Source organism: Papio anubis, chromosome 14 (assembly GCF_008728515.1).
Source record: "Papio anubis isolate 15944 chromosome 14, Panubis1.0, whole genome shotgun sequence".
Taxonomy (NCBI): domain Eukaryota; kingdom Metazoa; phylum Chordata; class Mammalia; order Primates; family Cercopithecidae; genus Papio; species Papio anubis.
Window position 1 is genome coordinate 48732726 of NC_044989.1, and position 17558 is coordinate 48750283.

A 17558-nucleotide genomic window follows, 5' to 3' on the forward strand; every position below is an offset into this window, starting at 1 on the left:
GTCCTGTAGCCATCAACTCGTCAGCACCCATCAACTTGTCATTTACATTAGGTATAACTCCCAATGCAATCCCTCCCCCGTCCCCCCTGTTTTTTTTTTTAGACCTAGTTTGCCAGCATATCGCTGCTCCTATGATGGCGCATTTCTCTCAGAACCAAAGTCCAAGTCTTTAAAACTCCCCACAAGGCCCTCTGCAATCTGACCTTATCTCCTCCTTCCCTGCCCTCTGCTCCAGTCACACTGACCTTGCTGTTCTTCAAACATGCCAGCACATTGTGGCGACGGGGATTTTTGCCCTGGCTGCTCCCCACGTCTGGATCACTGTCCCTAGATAACCATACCTGGGCTCTGCTTATTTCTTCTCTTATGGTAAGTTCTTGCTCAAACGTCACCTTCTCCATGAGGCTTACCTGACCACCTCCCCAAAAATGCTAACCCCTCTCCAACTCTCCTGTCCTCCTTACGCCGTTCTATTTTCCCCTACGGCATTCTAACCTGCTATCGAATGCGCTTACTTACTTATTCTGTTTTTTATTAATATTTATGCTCGGCACCCCCACCGCCACCCCACTAGAATGCCACCTCCATGTTTTCTTTCCCTGATGCATTCCAGCACCTATAACTGCCAGGCACCCAGAAGGCACTCAGTAAGCATTTATTAGCTGACCAGCTAACCTGATCTTCAAATGCCCACCTGCTCTGTAAATCTTCCCTAGACTTAGCACCTTCCTATCTTCCTCTTCTCCATCCCCAGAAGGTCTAGGCTCTTGTGCCCCTATGTTAGTGGAGCCCTCTTTGTACGTGAAGCTGCTAAATTGCTTCTGTTGCGCCATAATGTTTTTCTTACTAACTGCCTCCCCGTCAGCTGGCTGTGTCTGAGCTCTTCAAAGGCATCTCCAGCACCTATCCCAGTGCCTGGCGCACGCACCACCCCATCGGTCTGTTAAATGAACACATGTATAGATGAACAGTAGCCAGAATTTAATTTTTCACATTGATTCCTTTTCTCCTCCAGAGGCCCCCTCTGGTGACAGCTCTGCTAGGAAGGCCTAGAGCAGGGAGGGACTGGGAGATATCATAGAGGGAGGCAAAAGGGGTGCTTCTGGACTCCATGCTCTGAGCAGTCTAGTTATGACTATCATGCTCCTGACACTTCTCTGCTCAGCCCTTACTCCCGCCTTCCATAAGCTCTGATCTCCCTTGATCCCAGGCTAGGGTCAGCTTTATGCACAGGGAAAGGAGACTGCTGATGGTGGTGTGATACCAAGGACTTCAGGAAGGTTCCTCATTCTCAAATACTTTATTTTCCCTTGTGCCACTTTCCTTGGGGTCTTCTTGGAAAGCAAAGCCTCAGCTACCTGGTTCACTGCTTGAGGTCGTGATGGATGTGTGGAGTATTTTCAGTTTTTCAAAAGGTTTTATGGAAATGCTGTCATTTCTGTGTTGCTCAGAGTCTAGTGGAGCAGTCAGGAGCATGGGATTATGGTTGTGGCAGAAGCTTCCAAGGAAAAACTCAGGATGCAGGAAGAATGCCTGAGGGGAGGCCTTTGGCTGGGAGCATGGAGGGGTCCAGGAGAGGAACTCTTCAGGCAGAGCCAACAGCACCTCGGTGAGCACAGGGCAGTCGGGACCCAGAGGGCTGGAGGGCAGTGAACGCGGGCAGCGCAGAGTGGCACTAAGGAGGGAGGGCCTGATTGTGTAGGCCCCCTAGGCCATGACAGGGCATCTGCTTTTTACTGGAGGCCACAGGGAGCCATCCGAAGCTGCCTCCTCTAAAGGATTTTCTCGAGCGGGAAGCAGCAGGATCAGATCTGCAATTGAGAGAAACCCTCCCTCTCTCATCCTCCCCCTTAAGCCCTGTGTCCTCTGAAGGCCTGGCTCACGGAGCAGGAAGGTGGCCTGGAGCCCAGCAGGCACTCAGTGCATGGCCGGAGGGAACGGGAGGCCCAGGGGTGTGCAGGAGAATGGGCGCTGAGCCTGCAGAGCGACTGGCAGTTTGGAGCGGTCCTGCCATCTTCGGGGTCCTCCCTGCCACAGAGGCTTCTGAAGGTCAAGGCCCCTTGTCTGTCCCCAGTGACGCCCCTGTCCACACAGGCCAGCTCACTCCTGCTCTGACAGCCAGGCCTACTCAGGACAAAGAAGGGGCCGTGCCCCTGCAGAGAGGGGTGACTCGACTCCCTTCCCAGCCATCAAGTGAGGAGGAAGGGTCCACACCCAGAGCTAAGCCCCAGGGGAAGACAGGATGTCCCAACACATCCTGTAGAAGCACCTAGTCATCTTCCAGTTACTAATTTGCCTTACTTGTTCTGTTCAAACAGGGTAATTGTTTCCCCAAAAAGACTCGGGTATAGTGGAATGAGGTCACCAGAGACGTGCCTAAACAATGACAAACTCGGGTCCTGGGCGCGCCGAAACCCTAGTAACCAGTTACTCAGACTGCGGGGTTGATTTTATCTTTCCTGAAGCAGCCGCGGAGCAAATTCAGTGAGGGCGCGCCCCCTGGTGGTAATACGAGGTTCTACCAGGCAGAAAGGGCCGTTCTGGGGAGCGATTCCTCTGGGTGGAACGGAGAACGGGAGGAGGAGGAGGTTTCCGGACGTTCTCAGCGGCATATATTCATAGTTAATACTCAATAAATACTGATTTGTTGATTGAAATATGAAATAAAAGTGATTAATATAACCATTAGTAATCAAGGTCTTGGAATGTGAGAATTTTAATAAAAGGTAAATCAACAGCCAAGGCAGGAAGAAAGCAGGGAGAGTTGGTCTGATAAGAGAAATAACTTTGAGAGCGTCCATATACTTTCTGCTTTGACACTGTGGGCATTATATACTCTCTTTGTTTACCTAAGGCAGCCTATCTTTTTATTTTGAAATTTTTCAAATATATACAAAACAGTGAAAATAGCTATAAATCCCCGTATACCTACCACCCAAGTTCTGGAATATCAAGTTTTTGTCACTCTTGCTTTATGTATCCGATTTTATTTTATTTTGAGACAGAGTTTCGCTCTTGTCCCCCAGGCTGGAGTGCAATGGCGCGATCTCGATTCACTGTAACCTCCGCCTCCCAGGTTCAAGAGATTCTCCCTCTTCAGTCTCCTAAGTAGCTGGGACTACAGGTGCATGCCAGTCTAATTTTTGTATTTTTAGTAGAGACAGAGTTTCTCCATGTTGGCCAGGCTGGTCTTGAACTCCTGACCTCAAGTGATCTGCTCACCTCGGCCTCCCAAAGCGCTGGGATTACAGGCGTGAACCACTATGCCAAGCCGGCATTTTCTTACATAGCCACATGCCATTATTTCATCAAAAACATTTTATAATTCCTTGGAGTCATCTAGATCAAGCTCGTCCAACCCGTGGCCTGCGAGCCACATGCAGCCCAGGACGGCTTTGAATGCAGCCTGATGGAAATTCGTAAACTTTCTTAAGACATCGTGAGATTTTTTGATGTGATTTTTCTTTTATCAGCTCATCAGCTATCGTTAGTATTAGTGTATTTTATGTGTGGTAAAAGAATTCTTCTTCAATGTGGCCCAGGGAAGCCAAAAGATTGGACACCCCTGATCTAAATGACCATATAAACAGTCTACATTTAGGTTTTCTTGAAAACTTATTGCAGTTATCTGGTTGTTAGGTCTCTCTTTCTCTCTTTCTCTCCCTCCCTCCCTCTCTCTCTCTTTCTCTCTCTCCACCTCCCATTCCTTGTCCTTCCCCTTCCTCCGTCACTGACTTATCCTTACATATAGTGAAACGCACAGGTACTAAGCATACAATTCAATGAGTGCTGACAAACGCACACACCTGGTAACCCACACCCTCATCAAGATAGCCAACATTCCCACCACCTCAGAAAGTTACCACCTGTACATTGGCAGCGACCTGTGTCCTCACCCCCCAACCACTTCTCTGATTTCTTTCACCATGGATAAGTTTTGCCTGTTCTAGAATTTTACATTAAATGCACACTTGCAGTATGTAGTCTTTTTGAGTATGGCTCTTTGTGCTCAGCATGATATTCTTGAGGTTCATCTGTGTCGTTACTGAGGTGCATTCCATTGCTTGCATTTACTACAATTTGTTTATGCATTCTCCTCTTACTGAGCATCTAGATTGTTTCCAATTTGGGCTATTATGAATAAAGCTGCCATAAATATTTTTGCATAAATCTTTTTATGGACATATGTTTTCAGAGTGTATACTTATGTTCAGCTTTATGAGAAAACCTTGTCTCATCCAAAGCGCTTCTTGGTCTCCCTTTTTGTTCAGTTGTCCAATAGTTCAATATTCTGCACATGCCCATCAGCTTCCTTGTGGTATCACTTACCTGGTCCCTCCTCTGATTTCTAGATTTTGTTTGTTTGTTTTTTTGTTTTTTAGAGACATGATCTCACTCAGTCACCCAGGCTGGAATGCAGTGGTACAATCATAGCTTACTGCAGGTTTAGACTCTCCTGAGCTCAAGTCATCCTCCTACCTTAGCCTCCCCAAGTAGGTAAAACTACAGGTGTATGCCGCCATGCCCAGCTAAGTTACAGAAAAAGGTTCTTTTTTGTAGAGATGGGGTCTTGCTATGTTGTCCAGACTGGTCCTGAACTCCTGGCCTCAAGCAATCCTCCTGCCTCAGCCTCCCAAAGTGCTGGATTACAGGCATGAGCCACTGAGCCTAGTCAAAATTCTGAAGGAAAATGCTGGAGTTTTTATAAACTGGAAAGTTGGATCTAAAACCTGGAAGAGGGAGGCAGAGGTTGCAGCCAGCTGAGATCGCATCACTGCACTCTAGCCTGGGTGATGGAGTGAGACTCTGTCTCAAAAAAATAAATAAATAAAAATAAAACCTGGAGAAGATTCATGTTAGTCACTCTGGCAAGAATGACTCAGAAGTGATGCTATGTAGTTTATTCTGCATCTCATCAGAAAGCACGTAAGTGGCACGCTTGCCCCAGTTGCAGTTAAGACAATAAGACTGATCAGTAGATCTAAGGAGTGGAGGCCTGATTCCTCACTGTACCCTGCATCGACCTCTCATCTTTTGGCTTCAGATGATCTTTGCTTTGAATCAATTCCTTTGTTAAGAATTACAAAATGGTGGTTTTTAAAATTCTGTCATCCCTCCACTTTTTTTTTTTTGGAATTTTTCCGTGAAGAAGCTTCCTTTATCAACTTTCCCTCGTTGTCATTTGGCAAAGGCAGGAAAATGTGTAACTATTTGTCTTTAATTGCATGTGCCACTAGCAGTTTTAATTCACTAGCAATTCTAATTGCTAGTGAAAATTTTTAATCTGGATTATTGATTGTTAGAAACTTTCTAAAAGCTAAGACAAGAAAAGCTCTCATAATGAAGCATTATTCAAAATGTAAATATGAGAGCTCCCTCATCTTGCTTTAAGAAAAAGATACATAATACAGAAAAACATTGATGTATCAATGGACTTGGATCCACTCTGGGCTAAGCAGTTGTAACTGTAATAATAATAACGACTAACATTTAGGGAACATTTCTTATTGATTTAAATTAATTCATAATTAAATTGAATGAATGTTTATGATAACAGTTATTGAGAAGATAAAAGTGTTAGTCTAGAGGGTTTTAATCAAGTTAGATTTAACTTTTCCCCTTGAGGAAATCATGGATTCGTTTCATTTAGTTGACATTTATTGAGCATTCACTTCGTTGGTAAAACAAAGATGAATTAGACTCAGACACTATGAGGCCTCGAGGGACCTAGTAGATGAATTTTGTCTCAGTGGTTCCTGGGACTTGCTTTGGCCAGATATTTATGGTCTTTGTTGTGATATGTGCAAAGAACACCCTGAAGCTCTTGGCAACACCCCAAGGTCAGATATCACCTGCCCTATATGCGGGTGACAAATAACCGGCTCTGGGATGGGGGAAGGGAGAAGGTTTGATTGGTATCATTTGCCTATTTCCATGGTGCAAATACTCCCACCATGGCCTGTTTCAAGCTGCCAAAATGATGTCACTGAATGCAGAGTTGCAAAGATATGCATAGCACACCATTATATAGTATTTCCACTACACAGATGCAATAGAGGTAAATGACTTCACAAGCACAGATAATGATTAAATAGAGTAAAATAAGGAACAGATGAGCTTTGAGTATTTATTATCTTTGTAATATAACTTAATTGTAAGTTTATATAATTTAAGTTTTAATGATGACTATGTTTAACAAGTGGTTTGCACGATCTCTGAAAATTTAACGATTAGCTCTAGAGAGCCAGTATGTATGGGCCTGCTCCAGCACACCACTGCTTACACTCATGCAGTAGTACAAGATAGACACCGTAATATACTCATGGAGCTGGGGACTTGGAACAATGTGGCTGGGATGACACTCTGAGTGGGGGTGGTCAGTGGCCTTAGGGCATGGTAGAAGAGAGGAGCTGGGTACAGTAATATGGGTTATTTCCTTGTCTCTTCTGTGGGGGTTATTTAGTTTCCATCTACTGGTGTAACAAATTATCCCAAACTTAGTGCTTTAAAACAATAAAAGTTTATTATCTCACAGTACTGGAGGTCAGAAGTCAGACAGGGTTCTCAATGGGCTAGAATTAATGTGTTTGCAGGGCTGTGTTGAAGGCTCTGAGGGAGAATCCTTTTCCTTACTTTTATCAGCTTCTAGAAGCCACCCACATTCCTTGGCTTGTGCTGTCTTTACTCCATCTTCAATGTTGGTAAAAAATTAGCAACATTAGTCAAGTCCTTTCCCATTGCCATCTCTTTGATTTTCAATTTGGAGAGCTGATTAGCAACCTTAACTCCATGTGCAAACTTAACTCCCCTTTGCCATGTAACCTGACACATTTTTAGGTTCCAGGAACTAGAATGTGGCTATCTTTGAGAAGCCATTATTCTTCCTAACACAGGGGTGCTGACAGATATCTCCAGCTGGCTCTGCACACATTGTACTCTGGGAGAACCTTCTGGAGAAGGTGCTTGGAGCCCTAGAAGGTAAGATACAATGAGAATCCCATGGAAGCTGCTGATTTGCCTTGGGTAATCAGCAGGTATAAAAAAGTGTTAGGAAGAAAATAAATAGCAGGCAGAGAGAGAGAGAGATGGAGAAGTATTTTAGTAGATGGTAAGGGAAGGTCTCTCTGAAGTGTTGATATGTGAGCTAAGACCTGCCATGCCAAGATCTGGGAAAGGCCAGGCGAAGTATAGTGGCACCAAGGAAGTGCTGGTTGGGGCTGGAGTTTAACTGCCTTAATCATCCTAAATAAGTAAAGCAATGTGTTTACTATGCACTCAACTTGTAAGCTATGTCTGCCACCTCATTTCCTCTTCCAACCAGGTCTATCCTGTTAAATCTCTCCTAATAGAAATTGTGGCATGCCACTGGAGAAAAATGAGTACAAAGTTTCTGAAGATTGGCATGTTTGAAGAACAGAAAAAAAGAGCAGTGGAGATGAAGGCTAATAGCTTGTTATAATAATGGCACGCAGAGAATCATGCTTCCCTATGTCCATGCCCCTGTACAATTGATGTTCTGCTCTTTCTGTCAAGAGATATTATCTGTTTTTCCACCCCCTTAAATCTGGGTTGGCCTTGTGACTTGCTGGTTCAGTAGAAAATAGCAACAGTGGTAGTGTACAATTCCAGAGCCTAGACCTTAAGAGGCCTCGGGGCTTTGCTATCATCACCCTCTTTGAACCCTACCATGCCACGAAGAAGCTCTGTCTAGCCCACTGGAGAATAGGCGGACACAAGGAGAATAACTGAGGAGCCCAGCCAATAGCCAACACCAACTGCTTCACATACACATGAGGCTGTTTAGACCTTCCAGCCATAGGTGCACCATCAAGATGGCTGTAGCTGTGTGAGTGCTTTTAGGTGAGACCAGCAGAAAAACCTACAGAATCACAGGAAATAATAAACCATTGCTGTTTTAAATCACTATGTTTTTTTGGTGGGGGCGTTGTTACACAGCAATAGATAACTGTTACATGAAATGGGGAGGCCTGAGGGACCAGATCACATAAAGGTTTATTAGCCATGGTAGGGAACTTGGATTTTATTCTAAGTACTCTGAGGAATCATGGGGTTTTAAGAAGGAGAGTAACATCCTTTAAAAGATCATTCTGGGCTGGGCACGGTGGCTCACGCCTGTAATCCCAGCACTTTGGGAGGCTGGGGTGGGCTGATCACTTGAGGTCAGAAGTTCGAGACCAACCTGGCTAACATGGCAAAACTCTGTCTCTACTAAAAATACAAAAAATTAGCCTGGCATGGTCGCAGGTGCCTGTAATCCCAGCTGCTTTGGATGCTGACGCAGGAGAATCACTTGAACCCAGGAGGTGGAGGTTGCAGTGAGCTGAGATTGCGCCACTGCACTCCAGCCTGGGTGACAGCAAGACTCTCAAAAAATAAATAAATAAAAGCTGGGTGTGGTGGCTCACACCTGTAGTCCCAGCACTTTGGGAGACTGAGGCAGATGGATCACCTGAGGTCAGGAGTTCGAGATCAGCCTGGCTAACGTGGTAAAACTCTGTCTCTACTAAAAATACAAAAACTAGTCAGGCGTGGTGGCACGTGCCTGTAGTCCTAGCTACTCGGGAGCCTGAGGCAGGAGAATTGCTTGAACCCAGGAGGTGGAGCCTGCAGTGAGCCGAGATCACGCCACTGCACTCTAGCCTGGGTGACAAAGTGAGACTTTGTCTCAAACAAACAAACAAACAAACAAAAGATTATTCTGGGGTTTATGTGGAGAAAGGATTGTAGTTGAGCAAGAATAGAAGCAGGGAGACGAGTCAGAAGGCTTTTTCAGGCATGCAGACAAGAGATGATAGCAGTGGAGATGGAGAACAGTGGACAGATTTGGGTCCTGCTAATGGACTGGCTTAGGAAAGAAATAGTGAATAACAATCTTCTTCTTTGAAATTCAGAGCTATATAAATAAATGTGCTTTGGACTGGGCATGGTGGCTCATGCCTGTAATCCCAACACTTTGGGAGGCTGAGGTGAGAGGATCACTTGAGCCCAGGAGTTTGAGACCAGCCTGGCCAACATAGTGAGGCCCTGTCTCCACAAAAAGCAAAAAGAAAAAAATTGTCAGATGTGGTGATGTGTGCCTGTAGTCTCAGCTACTCCTCAAGAGGCTGAGGCAAGAGGATCACTTCAGCATGGGAGGTCGAGGCTGCAGTGCACTGTGATTGTACTACTGCACTCCAACCTGGGTGACAGAACAAGACCCTGCCCCAAATAAATAAAAAAATATATGTACTTTGCATTGTCTTTTCTTCCTTTGGTGGACAGGGCAGTGCTTGACAAGTGACAGTAAAGAGACAGAAGCTTGGAAGCCCGATGAGCACTGAAGTTATGTTTTGAGATGCGGTCAACATTAACAAAACCTTTTTTTTTTTTTGAGAGAGAGAGAGAGAGAGAGAGTTTCATTCTGTCACCCAGGCTGTATAGAATGCAGTAGTGTGATCTCGGCTCACTGCAACCTCCACCTCCTGGGTTCAAGCAATTCCCCTGCCTCAGCCTCCCGAGTAGCTGGGATTACAGGTATGTGCCACCACTCCTGGCTAATTTTTGTATTGTTAATAGAGATGAGGTTTCACCACGTTGGCCAGGCTGGTCTCAAACTCCTGACCTCAAGTGATCCACTTGCTTCGGCCTAACAAAGTGCTGGGGTAACAGGTGTGAGTCACTGCGCCCCTCCAACAAAAAGTTAAAAATAAATTAAGTTAAAAAGCAATTGTCTTGTAAATGCTTTGCTCTGAAGGATCTGATAGGCAAAAGACACTGATGGGCTCATGGACAGTACCACTGCCCCAGTAGATTGGGAAACCAGAGCCTTGGGAAGTGAAAGCCATGAAAGTATGGGGGAGGGAACACAGAGGAAGAAGATGAAGGGGAGAGAGATCAGAAGGAGAAGGTGAAACTGGAAACCCATTCAGAAGTGGGTAGAAACACAATGGGAAAAGTAAGAAAACCACCCTGTGTTTGTGGGAGTGTCATGTGGCTGCTTTCTTTCTGATGATGGACCGCCCTGTACCCTTCCAGATGCTGCAGGCACATTTGGGGGCTTGCTCAGGCATCCCTGAGTGTAGAGGGCTAAATAAGATGCAGTCCTAGATGAGCATGGTGGCTCATGCCTGTAATCCCCCCAGGGAGGCCAAGGTGGGAGGATCACTTGAACCCAAGAGTTTGAGACCAGCGAGGGGCAACATAGTGAGATCTCGTCTCTACCAAAACAAAAGACAAAAATAAATAGCCAGGCATGATGACACATGCCTGTAGTCCTAGCTACACAGGAGGCGGAGGTGGGAGGATCGCTTGAGCCTGGGCAGTCAAGGCTGCAGTGAGCTGAGATCACACTACTGCACTCCAGCCTGGGCAACACAGCAAAACTGTCTCCAAAAAAAAAAAAAAAAAAAAGAAAAGATACTTCTCATTACTTCTCATGCTAAGATTCTTGAAGTTTAGGCGAGGGCACATGACTAAACATGGTATAATAGGCATTTAAATGTAAATAATGGTCTACATTTTAAAAGTGCTAAAGTGCCAAATGATCTCCAAAAACGAGGAGGAGATAATGTTTGAGAAGGAGTTGTGGAGGTGACGGGGAACAGGGAAGAGGGTGTGTGCAAAGACACAGGGGGTGCTGGAGAAGCTGGTTGAAAATCAGAACTATTGAAGCTGAGTGCAGGAAGCAGGGTGGGGTCCAAGAATTCGGGTCTTTTCCCCTGGGAATAGAAATTTGTTTTTAATCTATGAAGCTAGTAACCTGTGGCAAGAAAGGGGATGGACTGGAATCAGGGAGCATGGTTGAAAGGCTGTTTCTAAGTAGACCAGCAGCCTCAGATGAGGCTCATCATTGCTACTATTTGCAGAGCTGTGGAGTAAGGCAATACCACCCTGCACCTAAAGGGCTACTTACAGAGTCCAAAAGACCTGTGCCCTCACTCTGCCTCTTTATGTGATACTGACAAGGAAGAAAATAGTGACATTTGTAGTAGAATAAGAAGATAAACCGTAGACAATGGTAAAGCATCTTTAAAGACTGAAGACACAAGTGGGTGGGTGATGAGAAATTGCTGAGTGGGTACAATGTATGTTATTCGGGTGACGGATACACTGAAAGCTCAGACTTCGCCACTACGCAATATATCCATCTAACAAAATTTCACTTGTACCCTTTATATTTATACAAATTTTTAAAAATCAGAAAACAACCCTGAGGACATAAACATGCACATGAAAGTATGTTCAATGTATGCACTAGCATGTTCATCGCAGCATCATTCACAATGGCAACGAAATGGAATCAACCCAGGTGCCCATCAGTGGTGGGCTGGATAAAGACAGTGTGGTACATATACACCATGGAATGTTACCAGCCATAAAAAGGAATAAAATCTTGTTCTTTGCAGCAACAGGCATGCAGCTGGAGGCCATTATCCTAAGCGAATTACAGCAGAAATAGAAAACCAAATACCGCACGTTCTCATTTATAAGTGGGAGCTAAACATTGGGTACACGTGGACACAAGGATAGGAACAATAGAGGCTGGGGACTATAATATTGAGGAGGAAGGGAGGAGGGCAAGCTTTGAAACACCACATACTGCGTACTATGCTTACTGGGTAACAGGTTCAATCATACTTCAAACCTCAGCATCACGCAATATACCCTGTAATAAACCTGCACATGTATGGCCTGAATACAAAATAAAAGTTGAAAATTTTTAAAAAGCATGTTCAATATTACTAATTTTCAGGGAAATGCAAATCAAAACCACAATGAGAAAGCACATCTCACCCTCTAGTTCAGCTACTATTAAAAAAATTAAAAAGCATGTTCAGTATCACTAATCATTAAGGAAATGCACATCAAAAACCAGTAAGAAAACACTTCTCACCCAATCGGTTGGCTATAATGTGAACAGACAAACAAAAAAAGATAGCTAAAGAAAGTAACGAGTGTTAGTAAGGATGTGGAGAAACTGGAACCCTTGTACATTCCTGGTGGGATGTGCAGCCACTGTGGGAAACAGCATGATGGTTCCTCCAAAAAAAGAAAAAGAAAATTAAACATAAAATTACTATATGACTTTGCAATTTCACTGCTCGGTATATCCCCAAAACAACTGAACATTCTCGGTATATCCCCAAAACAACTGAACACATGAACTTGAACAGATATTTGTACACCCATGTTGCTAAGAGCATTAGTCCTCATATCCAAAAGTTGTAAAAAAAAACGAATGTTCATCAATGAATGGATAAACAAACATGGTATATACATACAATGGAATATTATTCATCTTTAAAAAGGAAAGAAGGCCGGGCGCGGTGGCTCAAGCCTGTAATCCCAGCACTTTGGGAGGCCGAGACGGGTGGATCACGAGGTCAGGAGATCGAGACCATCCTGGCTGACACGGTGAAACCCCGTCTCTACTAAAAAATACGAAAACTTAGCCAGGCGAGGTGGCGGGCGCCTGTAGTCCCAGCTACTCGGGAGGCTGAGGCAGGAGAATGGCGTAAACCCGGGAGGTGGAGCTTGCAGTGAGCTGAGATCCGGCCACTGCACTCCAGCCTGGGTGACAGAGCGAGACTCCGTCTCAAAAAAAAAAAAAAAAAAAAAAAGGAAAGAAATTCTGACACATACTATGACAGGGCTGAACTTTAACGACAATATGCTCAGTGAAATAAGCCAGACACAAAAGGACAAAACATTATATGAGTTCACTTATATGAGGTCCTAGAATAATGAAATTCATAGAGACAGAAAGTAGAAGAGTGGTTGCAAGGGGCAGGGGGCAGGAGGATGACGAGTTTTCATTTCAGGGATATGGGGTTTCAGTTTGGGAAGATAAAAAAGTCCTGGATGGATGGTGGTGATTGCACTACAATATGAATGTACTTGATGCTATGGAACCATACACTTAAAAATTGTTAAAATGGTAAAATTTATGTTATATATTTCAACATGCACATACGAACCCCCTTCTATACACACACATAAACTGAGGACTATCCCCTACCTCCCCACTCTCAAGGGCCAAACTTAACAATCCAATACATTCTACCCTCCTATATCTGATCTGGTCACTCATTGCTCCTCAATACACATCTTTTGTTTTACAGCCAGTAAGTAGAAAGAACAAAATCAGAGTTTAAGAGCCTAGCAATGGAAAAAGGGAAGACATGACTCATGCTTAAGAAAAGAGAACTCTTTAATATCTAATTTTAATTCAAGATTAATATCTATTGGGTGTTGAACTATATAACAGAGTGACTCTCCAAAAGAAAACAGTGTGAATTTGGGAATAGAACATTGCAGTGTGGCCGGGCACGGTGGCTCAAGCCTGTAATCCCAGCACTTTGGGAGGCCAAGATGGGCGGATCACGAGGTCAGGAGATCGAGACCATCCTGGCTAATACGGTGAAACCCCGTCTCTACTAAAAATACAAAAAAAAAAAAAAACTAGCCGGGCGACGTGGCGGGCGCCTGTAGTCCCAGCCACTCGGGAGGCTGAGGCAGGAGAATGGCATAAACTCGGGAGGTGGAGCTTGCAGTGAGCTGAGATCTGGCCACTGCACTCCAGCCCGGTCGACAGAGCGAGACTCTGTCTCAAAAAAAAAAAAAAAAAAAGAACATTGCAGTGGGAATACGTAAGAATGCCATAGTTAACTATGTGTGTGTTCAGGGAGGTAAAGGAAGACAAAGGTTTTTAAAAGAAGAAAATGAGAAAGATTACACAGTTGTTTCAAGAAAATTATCTTTGGCTACAAAGATCAGTAACAAGGATAACGCCCTAACACCAGTCCAGGTTTGGGCAGACAGTTGCTGGGCAGCTGTCCCCACAGAACTATTTTTTGTTTAATGTTGCGATGGCATCTGTGTAAGGTCGTGGTTTTTCCAGAGTCTTTTTTGCTACCAGGTATACAAGTGTGAGAACCCTCTTTTCAAGGTCTCCCCGGTCTTTCTTTGTTAAGGTTTTTTGTTTTTAAGTACTAGTGACTCTATTTTGATTGTGACAACATTCACATAGGTTATCAAGATTATCAAGATTAACATGTTTCTAGTATGTGCCCTTAATATAATATATTGAAAATTATACTTTATCTGTTTTTCCTCCCAAAAATTCGGCCCCAGTAATCATAGGGAAACATTAGCCAAATCCCAACTGAGGCATGCTGTACAAAATACCTGACCAATATTCCTAAAAACTATCCAGGTCAGCAAAAATAAGGAGAGTCTGAGAAACTGTCATGGCCAAGAAGAGAAAAAAGATGTCAGGAAAAAAACAACAAAAACACCTTACGGAATATGAATAAAGTATGCACTTTAGTTAATAATTATGTAAAAAAGGGGGAGCTCGGGCTGGGCGTGGTGGCTCACGCCTATAATCCCAGCACTTTGGGAGGCCGAGGTGGGCTGATCACTTGAGGTCATGAGTTTGAGAGCAACCTGACCAAATGGTGAAACGCCGTCTGTACAAAAAAAAAACAAAACAAAAAAATTAGCTGGGTGTGGTGGTGGGTGCCTGTAATCCCAGCTACTCAGGAGACTTACTTGAACCCAGGAGGTGAAGGCTGCACTGAGCTGAGATGGCGCCACTGCATTCCAGCCTGGGCAACAGAGCCAGACTTCCATCAATAAAAAAGGGCCAGGGGAGCTCTTTTCTCTTAGAGATGTATACTGAAATATTTAAGCATAAAATAATGTCTGAGATTTATTTCAGATGAATCAAGTCGGGTGAGAGAACGTGGATGGAGTTATAGACCTAAAGTTGGGAACTGCTGAGACTGGGTAATGGGTACATGGGGTTCACCACACTCTTATTTTTATTTTTGCACATCTTTTAAAACTGTCCATGATAAAAAGTCATAAACTTAAAAAAATCTAGTATGCTAATTTATATAAATCTGGGTGCTGTAGGTGGCTATTTCCTGTCATTATATAGGGAGGCAGGAAAAAAAACCAGTTTTGGGAGAAGAGAATAAATAAGAATGAAGCAGAGATAGAAGGAGAGAAGTGGAGAGAGATGAAGTTCGAGCTGTAAAATGTCACTGTGTCTGCTTCCCACCCACTCCCTGAGACCCTGCTCTTGGATTTTGTGAGCAAAAAAAGTACTGGATACTTTTATCAGCCCCCACCCTGATCCCCCGATCCCCTCCAAACAACTCCAATGCTATGTGTTTGTGAAGGTACAAGTTCAAACAAATACTGAGAAATATAAGGCTCGCTTTGGCACTTCACCCCAGTCTAGAACTCATTCTTCTTCTTTTTTAAGCTAAAGAGTAAAGGGTTTCCCACATGGGGGCACTTAGCCTAACTTAGGGAAAGTACAATCTGCAGTAGAGGTGGAGGACCTGGGTCCTGGTTTCGGTTCTGCTGTGCCGCCATGTGACTCTGGACAAGATACGTCGGGACTCTGTGCTTGCTCAGTTGGTCTTCTGTGTTGCTGTAACTGAGATAGGAAAAGCACTGGGGTAAAGTCAAAAAAAAAAAAAAAAAAGTTGCAAAACTTCAAAGTACTGAATTCCTATTTTTAGTAGGACTCCTCAAAGTTGCAAATCATCAGAATTTGTTCAGATTTTTGCCTCAGAGAGCACTTATTAAACCTGAACTTTGGAGCTAGTTGCTCAAGAGAAAATCACGTGAAGGAAAGTTCTTTTCTTCCTTGCCCACCCCTCTCCTCTTTTCCTTTCAATTTAAGATAAGAGTGACATGCATTTTTGCACTGGATTAAAAACAAAAATAACAACAAGGACAGTGTGTTGTCATAAAAAGCCCACCAGGTGCCTTCCTTAAATCTTCCCCTACGTCCTTCCATATATACATCTTAGTTGTTCGTTAGCCCAGTAATCAAGTATGGTAATCAGCCATGGTGACTGTAAAACCAGGCCAGAGAAAATCTTCGCTTAGTCATTTTAGTGACTGTTTGGGGAAATGCTAGTGGGGCTAACTGGTCTTCCAATATTACTGTAGTAGCGGCCACATTCAGCAAGTTACTATAAGTAGAATGCATGATTTAAAGGACGTGGAGAGAGCCCTGAAACTTGAAAAAAGCTCTTGATTTTCAAGTGTGCGCAAACATGGAAAATGTATCCCACAGCCAAGATAGTAAACACACGACTCTACTGATGGCATAATCAATCATTGTTTGTGTGACCAAGGGAAGTTCCACACTGTTCTCGATCTATAAACAATTGGATCTCATTACTTATAGTAGTTGTACTCTAAAAATCGCAGCAAACATTGAATCAGCAAATCACATTACTCCTAAGGAAAATACAGGGTTAAGTTCCTGTGACCCTCTGGTCATAGCATTTTCGTCAGCCGATCAATATATAACTTTGTTTTATGTGTGTTTCTGTTTAAAGATACCTTACTAATAGATATTGTTAATTCATTAACATCAAACAGCACTATAACTCATGCCTGAATAAAACTTATCATACATCTGTATTTTCTCCATAAGGCACACCACAGCCTTTTGGTGCTTAGGAATACTGGACGGCACTTCAGCACTTTGGTTGCAGGTCATTTTAAACAGCAAAATCACCAACAGAAATGCAAAAAACATGATCAGTAAAAGGATCACACATTTACAATATGAGAGCTAAAACAAGAAAGTGAGCATCGTCTTCTCTGACCGCAGCTGGGAATGTGGGCTTCCAGTACTCAAATCTTTTCCCTGCTCTGTGCATGTCTACAAATGACCATGAAAGTACTGTGAGTATTGGCCGGGCGCGGTGGCTCAAGCCTGTAATCCCAGCACTTTGGGAGGCCGAGACGGGCGGATCATGAGGTCAGGAGATCGAGACCATCCTGGCTAATACGGTGAAACCCCGTCTCTACTAAAAAATACAAAAAAAACTAGCCGGGCGAAGTGGCGGGTGCCTGTAGTCCCAGCTACTTGGGAGGCTGAGGCAGGAGAATGGCGTGAACCCGAGAGGAGGAGCTTGCAGTGAGCTGAGATCCGGCCACTGCACTCCAGCCTGGGTGACAGAGCAAGACTCCGTCTCAAAAAAAAAAAAGAAAGTACTGTGAGTATTGATTCGGGGGTTACAAATAAATTTTAGCTAGTAGGCAAATTCGCAGATACAGAGTCCATAAATAATAAGGATTGACTGCAAACACTACATACCAGAGCCTGCTATAAGTTGGCAAAATCCCATTTTTTGCCCCCATTATGTGAATTTTTAGGGATGTGAGGGGTTAAGTGTGCAATGTATTCAAATATGAGTCACTCACTGTTAGATTGGATAGATTATGTAGACAATGGTATTGCATTTAAAATAGTCCTCAATTAAGAGTTCAAGACCAGCCTGGCCAACATGGTAAAATTCCATCTCTACTAAAAAAAAAATAATAATAAAATAAATTTGCTAGGCCTGGTGGTGCACACCCATAATTCCAGCTACTCAGGAGGCTGAGGCACGAGAATTGCTTGAACCCAGGAGGTGGATGCTGCAGTGAGCTGAGACTGCATCACTGCACTCCAGCCTGGGTGATGGAGTGAAACTGTATCTAAAATAAAAGAAAATAAAAGAAAATAATAAAATAGTCCT

The 17558-nt window shown here is 43.8% G+C and overlaps 1 protein-coding gene across 1 annotated transcript in view; it reads left to right on the forward strand.

Annotated features, from left to right (window-relative positions):
• The first annotated feature begins 350 nt into the window (after positions 1-350).
• PPP1R21 (protein phosphatase 1 regulatory subunit 21) overlaps positions 351-17558 on the forward strand; it is a 92782-nt gene continuing 75574 nt past the window's right edge. Inside the window, exon 1 of the mRNA XM_017947520.2 lies at positions 351-369. Coding sequence (XP_017803009.1) covers positions 367-369 — 3 coding nt within the window. The 5' untranslated portion in view covers positions 351-366. The remainder of the gene's footprint in view (positions 370-17558) is intronic.